General features: G+C 50.9%; 1 protein-coding gene across 1 annotated transcript; it reads left to right on the forward strand.

Moving 5' to 3' along the window:
* Nucleotides 1-339: 339 nt before the first annotated feature.
* Vsig10l2 (V-set and immunoglobulin domain containing 10 like 2) lies at nucleotides 340-10743 on the forward strand. Its single transcript, XM_048796158.1, has 12 exons — nucleotides 340-421; nucleotides 1924-2274; nucleotides 2549-2824; nucleotides 4242-4517; nucleotides 5058-5306; nucleotides 5955-6215; nucleotides 7596-7886; nucleotides 8290-8586; nucleotides 9268-9390; nucleotides 9670-9694; nucleotides 9803-9855; nucleotides 9981-10743. Exons 1-12 carry the CDS (start codon nucleotides 340-342, stop codon nucleotides 10073-10075), a joined length of 2379 nt encoding a protein of 792 aa, XP_048652115.1. The 3' UTR covers nucleotides 10076-10743.
* Nucleotides 10744-12371: the final 1628 nt, after the last annotated feature.

A 12371-nucleotide genomic window follows, 5' to 3' on the forward strand; every position in this document is an offset into this window, starting at 1 on the left:
GATGGGGGGCCTTTTTCAACTCCATGTTCAGTGACTCTAATTTCACAATATCATTCAAATGGAAATGCAAGGAGCACATGGTCCTCTCCCTTGGGTTTTCCCCAGCTGGGCCCTGACACTCCCCAACTCTGCGTTATGGATAGAATGAATCATCTGATAAATTATTCATGAGTAATCAGGGCAGTGACAGTAACAGGAGAGCAGGGGTAGAGGTATAGGAAGAGCTGAGGTTAGCAACCTGAGCCAGACCCCATCCCCCAGGGAAGGCTGTGCTGTGGGACAGGGAGCCCAAGAGTTAAGTAGGAGCCTCAGATGGGCAGCCATTAGGGAGATGGAGCCATGGTGGGTGAGAGGGTCCAGCACAGACCATTCGACCTCCCACTGCTGTTACACCTCTGCCTTCTGCATCTAGGGGACTCAGGTGAGTGCTCAGACCCCCTGTGTGATTCATTTCCCACACACATACCCTTATTTCTTCCCTTTTCTTCCTTGGGGTTCCTGCTTTTGCACTTGCATAACCATTCAATGAGATCCATTCGTCATTCAATTGTTAGACATTTAACTAGAATGCACTGAGCAACTACTATGTGCCACGTAGGTAATAGCACCCTGCATGACCCTAAGAAGAAAGAGCTATCCTGAGGTTGTCATCAGATTGTAAACTGGCTTGGGTTGCCAGCATCTCTCACATAGGCTACTGTAATGGTCTTCAAGCTGATCTCAATCCCCTCAAAAGCTGGAAACTTTCTTAATCCAGATCTAACCATATAACTCCTAAGCTTACAACTTGTTTCATGTTAGGTGTTTTTCTTCTGAAGCAATGCAACATCAGAATTGTGTACCATGTCTTCCCACCAACTACATACTTGTCTTCTCTTCTTCTTTCTCTGGAGAAGCTGATAGAAGTGGATAGAATCTAAGACTGGTAGTTAGGACTCCAATCCCAGTTCCACCACCTACTGTATGTTTTTGGGCAAAGTGACTTAGTTCCTCAGAGTCACTGTTATTAACTGCCTCACAGCATTCTTAGAATAAAAGGTCAATAGGCCATGCACTGAAGAGTGCCAGTCCAGAGCCTGGCAGGAAGAGTGCATGTAGTCGGAGGAGCTAGGGTCAATGGCTCCTGTCATTTGGTTATCCTTCCAGGCAAACCTGCCAAGGTTTATAGAGAGCAGACCCACCCAGGCCATATTCTAGTGGGAAGGGAAATATGGTAGCTGGCCCAAAGCTGGAGTTGAGAGCTAGCCCTCAGCAGAGAACACCCATGAGAACTATTCTCAACAGGCCCCTGAGATACTAAGAGCTCCCTGAGACAAGGATAGGGGCTCAGTTGTCCTCATGCTCCACTGTTGGCTGGTGATAGGCTGATACAGACTGCTGTCTCCTTCCCCTGGCTACAGTGGGACTGGAACCAGGTGGGGTCCAGCTCTGGAATTCTTACACAGGGACTTCTAGACCCTGACTTGCCAGTGACCATGTGGATCTCCTGCATCCCCAGCGTCACTGTTGACAGGCTGTTCATCAGACTGACCTGGGTACTTGTTAAACATGCAGATTCCTAGGCCCTGCCCACTCCCCGTGCTGGAGGATTCCGACTCAATTGTCTAGGGTGAGGCCCATGAATTTGTACTTTTGTTAGATGGTCTGATGACCCATGAGAAGTGGAGACCTCAGCCCAGTCCCTTCTATTCTCAGTCAACCTCTCCTTCAGTGCATCTAAACACAAGATCCCTCAAGAGCTGTCTCTTGCCTACCAGCTCCAGAACTGCTTGTGCTGTCTTACTGAACCCTGCTGGGCCACCTGTAACTGCAGGAGAGTAAACAGAAGCTCTGGGAAAGGGGGTTTTGTGTGTGTGTGTGTGTGTGTGTGTGTGTAGAACCCAGAGCAGCCCAGACGTCCTCTGTTGTTCCTTCTCTGCCCAGGCCAACCCCACCTAACTCCCCAGTCCCCAGTGGAGGAGGCTGTGTCCATCCAAGGAGTACGCGGCAACTCTGTGGAGCTGGACTGTGGCTCTGGGCCTGCCCCACTGGTGGTCCTGTGGAGCTTCACCCCCCTGGGTTCCCTGGTCCCGCTACCTGTGGCTGTCACTGATGGAACCTCTTCCAAGGTGGAGGCCGGGGCCTCTGCGCTGGGGGTCGTGAGTCTGAGGAACAGCAGCCTGGTGCTAGGGGAGCTCCAGGAGGGTGCACGGGGGCACTTCCTGTGCCAGGCCCTGCACGTGTCCGGCGCCCAGCTCCACACCACTTACTCCTACCTCACACTGGCCGTGCTGGGTGAGGTGCCTAGCCAGGGATGCAGCAGAACTGCGGCTGATCTGCATGCTGCTTTTTATCTCTTTGCATGTGCTTGCTGTTTTCTTTGCATGTGCTGGGCCCAGATCCAAAGGGTGTCCCCTCCAGAGTCTGAAGAAAGCTAGAGTTGGGGGGGAGGGATGTTCAGGACTCAGTGAGCCGGCAAGTCCATGACCAGCTGGGGTGGGCTCACTGGACACAGTCAGATCTGGCCTGGCTCTGTAATAACAAACCCAGAGTCTCTCCCTCTGGCCAGTGCCTGTCTCCAAGCCTCAGGTACAGCTGAGTGACCCATCACCAGTGGAAGGAGCCTCTGCAGTAGCCACATGTATAGTGCGGGAGGGCACGGAGCCTGTGACCTTCGCCTGGCGGCATCAGACACCCAGAGGCCCTGGAGAAACACGGTTAGGGGTCACAGAGCCACTGCTATGGTTGGACCCGGTTGACCGGACGCACCTGGGCTGGTATGTGTGCAGCGCCAGCAATGCCGTCAACAGACTGAGCAGCGATGGAGTCTTCCTGGATGTCATCTGTGAGTCAGTTTGAGAGGGCCAGCACTCACCTATCTAGGCACACTTGGCCCGCTGCCATACCTCCAGGCTCCCTATATCCTTTCACTGAGGGAGTACCCTCAGCCCTCCAAGAGACTCTAATAAACTATAGCCACAGGGTGCTGTGCCTGTTGGTGCCAAATTCAGCTCTAGTACCAGGATGTTTAACCTTTTTAAGGTCATGAGCTCCTTTTCCCAGGAAAATGTGCATATATTCATTCATATGCATGGTTTTACCTGTGATTTGGGGAGTGGTCTTTGGTTGTAACATGTAAGCCTCAAGGGATCAACTGAAACCTCAAAAAACAGGGAGGAGGCCACAATGGGAAGAGAGGGCATTAAGCTGGTCCAAAGGCTGAGGCTGAGAGTCCCATGTTAGAAATCAGAAGCCCCACGGGGAAATGAAGACTAGGATGGCCTAGAGCTCTCTATCCAATATGGCAGCCACGTGTGTGTCTCTAATCACTTCAGATGTGGCTAATCCAAATGAACTGAGATGTACGTGTCAAGTGTACACTTGATTTCGAAGACATATTCTGAAAGAAAAAATATAAAATAGCTCTTCAATAACTTTTACATTGATTATATATTGAAATAGAACTCTGGATATATTTGGATAAATGAAATGTATTATTAAAGTTAAAACCTATTGGTGCTTTTCTTGTTAATTGATTGGATTTGGGTTTTTTGGTTTTTTTCCCCACTAAGACTGGGCTACTAGAAAATTTAAAGCAACATCTGTGGTTCACACACATCTACTGGGCAGTGCTGCTCCAGAGATTTTAAGGAACAAGAACTAATGGCGCCCACTCTGTCTTAATGGTGGCAGTTTGTGGGAACTGTAAACTGAGGGCTGTGGAGGAGTTGGGTGAGTCAGAGATCTTGAGAAGGACATGGGAGCATAATGGAATCTGACAGAAAATTCAGTCCCTTCTGGGAGTCAGGAAGAACATTAGAGGTAGAGAGACCAAGCTTGGGAAGCAGGAGAGCGGGAGGTGAGCACCTGAGCAAGTGAGAAGGGCAGGCCCTGTGTCATCCCTCCATATTTTCTTCCCTCTGCACTCTAGAGTGACCAGCCATCCCAGTTCCAAGTAACCACCCAGTTCCCAGCACACCGGGAGGGTGGGTCACCATGCCCCTTTTCTGCCTAGCAAGCTCATTTGTGCTTCCTACCTCAGCCCCCAGCAGTCCTTCAGGAAAGCCTTCAGAATCGCACCTTGCTTCCTGAGGCCCCACAGCACAGGGTGCCTATCTACCCTGCACTGGGCCTATGGCCTCCAGGGACTCCGAGCACCCAAGGGCCAGGCATGTGGGCCGACACAGAGCTGGTGTGTACCACACACTATTACATAAGGGATGAAGACCGGGGAGATATGACAGGTCTTCCTTGCTCTCCAGATGGTCCAGAAAAGCCTGTGATCACTGTGGAGCCATTGGGATTCACTGAGGAGGGTTTTTGGGCCAGTGAGAAGGAGGAGGTGACCCTGAGCTGCATGGCTGCGTCCAACCCTCCCAGTCACTATGTGTGGCTCCGTGATGATGCTCAGGTCCACACTGGTCCCACCTATGTCATCGCCAGTGCTGGCCGTACCCACACAGGCCTATACACCTGCTTGGCTCACAATACCCACCTGGACACCCGCACCCAGACCACTGTTCAGCTCACCATCTACTGTGAGTGTGTGGGTCGGGGGACACCCAGGGTTGGAGCCTATACAGGCCTGTGCTCTGGCTGACCCAACCATCCTGCAGAAAGTGTCACAGAAATTGGCAGCAGTCTGGTGTGGGAGGATGCATCTGGAGAACAAAGTGGGGTTGCGGGGTCAAGGGAAATGTTAAGGAAATCATGGGAAGGGGCAGGAAGAGGGACCCTTCCAAATGATTATTCCCATGGACCTGAGACCAAAACTGAGGCACAGAGAAAGGTAGAGTAGTGACAGTGAGGCATGGTGCCCAGGGGCAAAGATGAGGGTGAGAGATGGGGCCTCCCACTGGGGCTTCTGGGATTCCTTATGGGATCTGAACCCTGCCCACCCCACGCCCCAGCCCCTTGACCTGAGACCTCAGCATTTTCCTTACCTGCACCTTAGAGGGTCTCTGTCCTTCCCTACTTGGCCACTTCTCTCTACTTCCCTATCTTTGATACCCAGTCACCAGGGCTGCAGGACACTGGCCATGGAGCCTGCTCCAGCCCCTCCTCACCCACTTCCCCAGATCCCCCTGCAGGGCAGCCCTCCTGTGCTGTGCTTCCCACCCTTGGGGCTGTGACTTTGCTTTGCACCTGGCCTGGGGGTCTTCCAACTGCCCAGCTGCGATGGGAAGGGCCCCAGAAGACTGGCCCTACTGCCCCCAGCAACGTCACCTGGAGTCATGCAGCTGTCGGGCTCCCTAATGGCAGTGTCTTCACCTGCACCAGCCAGCACCCAGCCCTGGCACTGCCCACCCTCTGCAGGGTCAAACTCTGTGAGTGAACACAAGTGTTATGCAGGGTTCTGATATTTCAGAGTGCAGGTAGGGTGACAGGGGAAAACCAGAAGGATGTGGGTCTGGGGTGGACTCCAGATCTCAGGCTCCAAGACATGCCATGAAACAAAGAGGTGGGTAGAGGTCAGCGCTCATCCTCTAGCTCCCACTTCACATCCACACTGTGCTTTGTCCTCCTAGGTTCTAGCTTAGAGCTCTGTGACCCCTCCTCACTCTCTCTCAGCCTCCACAGTCAGCAGGCCCCCAGAGACCTTACACTCTGTTGCCTGTTGGTCTAGATGCGCATCTTAGTGTTCTCTTTGCCAAACGTGCTCTTCTTCCTCCTCTCAGCCTGGGAAGGTCCCACGCATGGCCAAGACAGAGTTCTCTTTCCTGAAGCCCCAGGGAGTTTGTCTGTCTTTCTACCTATACTCTAGTACCTATACTCACCCAGTTCTACAGTGACTGTTTGCTCAGTGTCCACCCCCACCATTGCCCAGCCACATGGTGAGTCCTGCATAAATGATCAATGAATGAAGAAAGGAGGGACACATGATGGAGGAATTGGTCAGTGAAGGAATAAGTGAAGGAAGAGGGAAGGGTGGGCCTGCCAAGTATTTCTTCCCAAGAGCCCTAATTCCTTTCTAGGGGAACCTCCCAAGAGCCCTATCTGCTGGACCACAGCCACAGTAGGAGACCAGTTCATCATGCTGAGCTGTGAGTGGCCTGGAGGCGAGCCTCCTGCTGTGCTGAGATGGCTTGACGGGCAACAGCAGCCCCTGGGCAGTGCCAGCTCTTCACTGGCCATCCACCTCCTACAGGCCCAGGGTGACCTGGCTGGCAAAGAGTTCACCTGCCAGGGCTCTCACCCACTCAGGACTCCTGACCCCTACTGCAGGCTCCAGCTGGGTAAGCTGGGCTAGCTTTCTGGGGGTGGGGCAGAAGGAGCAGCCCTTTGAAACCAGGAGGAGGGAGTCCAGGGAGTGTGACTGTGCTAGAATGGAAAGTGAGCCAAGACGGACACTGATGCATCACTTTTCCAGGGTCTCAAGTGTTTTGTTTTGGTTTTGATTCCTACTAGGTCAGTGTGGTCCAACATAAACATAATGTGAGCTGTTTATGTAATTAAGAAAAATTACTAGCCACATTAAAATAAGTAAAAGAAATAGGTGAAACATTTTGGTTAATTCAATATATCCAAGACATTGCCATTTCGGCATATGATAATAATAAAAATATCGATGAGCTAATTTTTTTATCTTGTCTTTTTATATTTTTATTTTAGTTGTATATGAACATAATACCTTTACTTTATTTATTTTTATGTGGCGTTGAGGATGGAACCCAATGCCTCACACATGCGAGGCAAGTGCTCTACCACTGAGCCACAATCCCAGTCCCTTTATCTTGTCTTTAAAAATGCAGTGTATTTACAATTACTGCACATCTCAATAGTAAGTGACTGCATTACAAGTACCCAGTGTCACATGTGGTTGGTCACTAGGGTACTGACAGGATTGATCTAGATGACATGGGAATGCAGATTGTATTCATCATTAGTATCTATTTGCATATGGAGGTGCCTGACCAGATGTCTGTTTCCTCTTTCTGTCTTCCTCTGGTCCACCAATCTATTTACTAACAACTAAAGACAAAATAATTAAATATTGGCGTTCAAAAATGTTAAAAAAAAACCCAGAAGATCTGTCACATATAATAGATCTTACAAAATGATTTACCTCTTGGTCTCAAAGGCTTGGTGACTAGCATGCTTTCTGAGAGGGCTCTAAGAAGGTCCTCCACTCCAAATATTTCCTTCCCTATTAGTCTCAGGACTGGAAATTCCATCACAGGAGATTCATTGGCACCTGAGAGTCTGAGTTTTTCATAGAGTCAGTCTATAAAAACTCAGCATCTGCTATGGTCCAGCATTGTGCCTGGGGCCAGCGGGGAAGTGGTAGGCCACTAGGGGGGAGGAGGTCTGTGCCAGGTGCAGGGATGAGTAAGCAGGACCCCTGCCTGTGGGAGGAGAGGCTGGGGTCTGGTGGGGGAAGAACAGGAAGGATGACTGTTTTTACCAGCACACCCTGGAGCTGACTTTGATGGAAACTTGGCATTCAATTGAGTCTGAACAACAAGCCAGATTGTCCCAGGACAAGCTTCACAGCCCCGTAGTCTTTCCCCCTATGCTCTGCATCGTCTTCACCACCAGCCAGCCCCTTTCTCTCAAGCCTTCCCACTAACTGGGACTGATCACTTGTTCCAATTTCACCTTTTCTGTCCCCATAGAAGCCCCACACCTGGCAGTGGCTGAGTCCCGGGTGTCAGTGCTGGAGGGGGAAGAGGCCTGGCTGGAGTGTGCTCTCCAGGAGGGCACGCCACCAGCGCAGCTCCTCTGGCTGAGTCCCCAGCAACAGCAGGTGGAACCAGGCACATCAGGATTTGTGCTGCACCCTGCGGGTGCCCAGCTGCGCCTCCAAATCCGAGATGCTGACCCAGTACACCACAGGGGCACCTACCAATGCATGGCCCGTAACGCCTTGGGCAAGAGCAGCCAGAGTGTGCTGCTGGAGGTCCTGAGTGAGTGAGGGGGTGCTGTGTGTTGTTTGGCAACGGGGTGGGAGACCATCAGCCATAGAATACTTTACAGAAAGGATTTGCCTAGATTTTTCTGCTCCAAAATTTGGACACCAGAGCACACTTGGGCCCAGGTGGACTCTCCACAGCAGGTCCCTAGATGGGTGTAGGCACCAAGGGTCTGAGGCAGTTTTGACTGCAGGCACGCAAAACTCCACGCAGTTGCAACCTCCTCTTCCTCCTCCTCCTCATTTTATAGATGAGGAAACTGAGACCAGGTAAACTGCTCAGGTCTAAAACTCCCATCTAGTTTTTCCTCTTCCCAGGAGCACATCTGAATGCTCAAGGAATCATAGTGGTAGATGTACAGGTGCCTACATGGGTCCCCAATTTCACTCATCTCCAGGGTATCCAGCTCCTCCCAATGTCACCATCAGACGCCTCACCTATGGGCGGCACCGGAGAGAGGTGCAGCTGCAATGGGCCATCGAGGGCCCTGGGAACCTGACCAGCTTTCTGGTGCAGCGGAGGGCCAGTGGCTCTGGCCCAGGATCTGGGGCTTGGGAGACTGCAGCTAGTGACATTGACCCAGAGAGCAGGGGCTGGCGGCTGGGAGGTTTGGACCCGGGAGTCCTTTATGCCTTCCGCATCCTGGCTCTGAATCATCACACTGCTGGACATCCCTCCGAGGTGAAGACACCAGGTGCTGGGGCTGGCCCCAGGGAGGGACTCACCTTTTCCCCAGAAAACCGGACCCTGGTACATCTTGTTCACAGAGCATCCCACTTCCATTCCGCTGCTTCCTTCCTGCTGGATTCTCCTACACCCCATCTCTGTCCTCTTCTCCACCCTCTCCTCAGAGCCCTCTGGTAATTTCTACCACTCTTTCCCATCCTCCTGCAGGCTCAAGAGGCTCCAGGCCTAGGGGTTGAACCCAAATTCAGCTTGAAGCCGAAGAAATAAGAGGGGGTGGGGAGGAACAGGGTGCTGGTGATTACTTAAGAAGGGGCCCCACTCTGTGCCTCAGTCTCACCTTCTGGGATACAGGAGGGCTCTCAGCTTCCTGCTGCTCCCTCCCCATCTTGGGGATTTCTTGGTTTATGGCCCATTTCTCTTTAGCTCCAAGCTGCCAAAATACATGGCCTTCTGCATTCTGTGCCAGAAATAGGGAATTTGGCTGGGGACACAAACCATCAAGGGCCACCAGGCAGCCAGAGTACTTCTTTCTTTGGGAAAAAACTGATCTCCGGATCCCTGGGGTCCCCCACATCAGCTGGAGGGGAAACTGGTTGGGCCAGGCACTGCCTCCTCGGTATCTGATGAGCCACTGTTGCCCAAGTTCAGTCATGGCTCTAAATCATGTGACCGTGATCTTACCTCCTAGTGGACCCCCCCTTCAGTGCCTATCCAGCAGTGTTGGGTGCAGCAGGCACAGGAATGGTGGTGGCAACTGTGGTCTCTCTGTTGGTGTTCCAGTATGCTGCCCGGCACCCACGGACCTTCCCCTGTGAGTGGGAATCTGAAGAGAAGGGCTACTTGCTTGACTCCACAGGGTGGCCAGGTCTAGCCTTGGCCAAAGGAGAATCAAGGCCCTTCCTTAGCTGCAACCTTCTCCCCAGGGCTAGATGTCATCATTTGAGCCCCAGTCCCCAAGCTCAGGAATGTGGGGCCATTCCAGATTGGGTTCTTGAGACCCTGCATGGAGCTCATTGAGAAAGGGAGTGCCATCTCCTGGGATCCATGTTAAGTCAGTCAAATAATGTCCCTTCTCTTTTTCTTCCTACAGGCCTTGGCCAGTTGCTTATTCCTATGTAAGTTGGGGACCCCAGTCATTATGAAGTCAAGGATTTCCTCTAGTTGGAAAGGAAAGCAGAGGAAGTACAGTTATCATTAACTGTCCTCTCTCATTTTACCCCCAGAGGGCAAAGGCACCAACAGAGGGGAGCAAGGGAAACTACTGAGGTGCCTGCAGGTAAGCACAATTCTATCCCAAAGATTATCCACGTACAAAGAGACCAAGGCTGTTTCTGTACGCTTTGTCTGACAACAATCTGGACACTCCCAAAGCCTCTCTTCTGCCCACCTATTCTTTTGTAGACACCGAATCACCCACCATCCTAAGTCTAGATCCTGCACAAGAATCTCCTGATGCTCCAGTAAATGTCACCATCACAGTGACTGCAACACCATGAAGCCAAAGAGGAAGGTGAAAATAAGCTCTGGGAAGGCAGGTGGGAGGTACGAAGATCCCCTCCATCAGACTTTAGTCTTAAAAACCAAGGTGGTCAAGGGCTGGGGATATAGCTCAGTTGGTAGAGTGCTTGCCTCGAATGCCCAAGGCCCTGGGTTCAATCCTCAGCACCATAAAAAACAAAACAAAAAAACCCAAGGTGGTCAAGACACCAGCTGCCCCTTCCCCATTGAATACCCAGACTAACCAGTGCAAGGCCCAGCTTGACTTGTCCCTAAGTGACCTGGTTACAAAAGAAGTCCTGGCCCAGCTTGTGGAAGACAGAGGTGGCAGAATAAGAAAGATACACAACTGGAGAAAAGACTCGTTTTTGAAGGTGCCAGGTGTTTGAAGTCAACTGAAAATGGTGATACTGGGAACCAGCTCCCGTGCTACAGAAGTGAGCAAGCTGGCTCCTCCGGGGGGGGGGGGGTGGTGGGGAAGGCTGTGGATTCAACAATTCCTAAATAAACAACACTCAATGCTCTCACCGGCAGAAAGTTATTTCAATTGCAACTTACTCAGAAAGAGGCTAACTGCTGGGTCCATGTGTGGCTAGCGGGAAGAAGCAGGGTCTAGGTATGTGTCCCTCTACTGAGGTGCAGCTTAGGAGCACCACCGACCCTGCAGTGGTTTGATTCCAGGAGTCAGGGCCAGCACAGCACAGAGTGGAGGTGTTCCAGGAGCAGCATCCAGCCACCAGACCTGGGGGAGCTGGCTGGCGGAGAACAGGGGCTGTTCCAAAGTCACACTCTGTAGCTGCCAGCATGACTCAGTGGCTCCGTGTGTGTGTGTGTGTGTGTGTGTGTGTGTGTGTGTGTCTGAAATCTGGGTGGAACACAAACGAATGCTTGTTCAACAGACTAGAGGAGTCAGGACTCAGAGCTGCCTCCACAGGGGACTCAGCAGAGAGCCAAGGGCCGATCTGCCAGCAGTAAGGGAAGTAAGTGGTGCCTGACAGGAGACAGAGAACTGGGAGAAACTTAAGCAGCTCCTTTGGTTCTCACAGATTCAGACTTTATTAGAAAAGGGTTTCACTTTCCCTCAGAGCTCTCAGGACTAGGGCTAAGATTTAAAGAGCAGTTATTTAAGCTTGAGGAATAAAATACAAAAGGGCCACACCCAATACAAATGATTTTCTTGGCTTTCTGGTCAGGGAAGCCTAGGAACTTTTTTTCTTTAGGTCAGTCTCTTCTTTGGAGGAGACTAATTTCTACCCCGGAGTTGACACTCGTAGACATGGCCCTGGGTAATGGTAAAAAGTTAAGATGTGAGGGGGAACCTCCTCACAATCTCCCCACTTCTCTCTCACCCTCCTGTCACCCTGTTGGGGAGGCTCCCCCAGGCTCTTCACAGCCCCCTAGCTCAGCCTCCTCATCTAATAATTGCCCAGGATCTTACTCTTCAAGGCCTTGATCTCTGCAGTCAGGATAAAGGGATAACTGACTGAGCTCTTGGGTGTACACAGGATTTTCAGCAAAGGACAGAGGTGGAGGTTCCAAAGAATTCCAGACATTACACTCACCCCCAATCACAAACCATAAGGCCACTTTGTACAAACAGGGGGTATCTGAGCTTCCCCATCTTCAAGGGCTACTCTCCATGAAAGCGGCATTCTCTTTTTAATATAAAACCACATCAAACAGATAAAACCTGTCAAAGCTACATCATTTAAAATATGTACAATTTCAAACAATATTACAACTTTAGGGAAAAATAAAAACATACTTTTCAATATGATACAAAACATGCATCTCAGAGTCATTGTTTTAAAAAAATAGAGCAACACAGGTGAAGTTCAATTATAAACATTAATTTCTTGGCAGTATTACAGCTGGAATGATGTGACATGGTCAACCCAGTATGGATGCTTTGGTCTTTAGAGACCTATTTTATAAAAGCAAAACCCAGCAAGAAATACTTTCTGAAAAGACAGCTTCAAAAGGTTTTGAACATTGCAATTTAACTTGCATCCTGTATGGCAGGTGCCATCAGACCATCAGTGCATAACTGAAAGAAGAAAATCAAAGGGAGATGGTGGAATGGCGTAACAGGAACAGGGGAACAAAGAATCAGAGTTCGAGGACTAGGACTAGGAGGAACCTGAAGAGGCCTCATCAATTTCATGATCACTGAGCAGAGTGAAGATCAAGGTCTTGGACAGGGGTTGGGAATGAAGGGCATCCAGGGGAGGACTGTGGCCTGCTAGAGACAGTAACAAGCACAGAACTCTGCCAAGGCCGGTGGGGGTGGGGGTG

The sequence above is a fragment of the Marmota marmota genome, unplaced genomic scaffold (genome assembly GCF_001458135.2).
Source record: "Marmota marmota marmota unplaced genomic scaffold, marMar, whole genome shotgun sequence".
Taxonomy (NCBI): Eukaryota; Metazoa; Chordata; class Mammalia; order Rodentia; family Sciuridae; genus Marmota; species Marmota marmota.

What these genes read in the sequence shown, in the direction of transcription:
- Vsig10l2 (XM_048796158.1), top strand. Translation starts at nt 340, where the DNA reads ATGGTGGGTGAGAGGGTCCAGCACAGACCATTCGACCTCCCACTGCTG. An exon ending in TCTGCATCTAGGGGACTCAG is followed by an intron (nt 422 to 1,923) that starts GTGAGTGCTCAG and finishes TTCTCTGCCCAG; the next exon opens with GCCAACCCCACCTAACTCCC. An exon ending in CCTCTGCAGGGTCAAACTCT is followed by an intron (nt 5,307 to 5,954) that starts GTGAGTGAACAC and finishes ATTCCTTTCTAG; the next exon opens with GGGAACCTCCCAAGAGCCCT.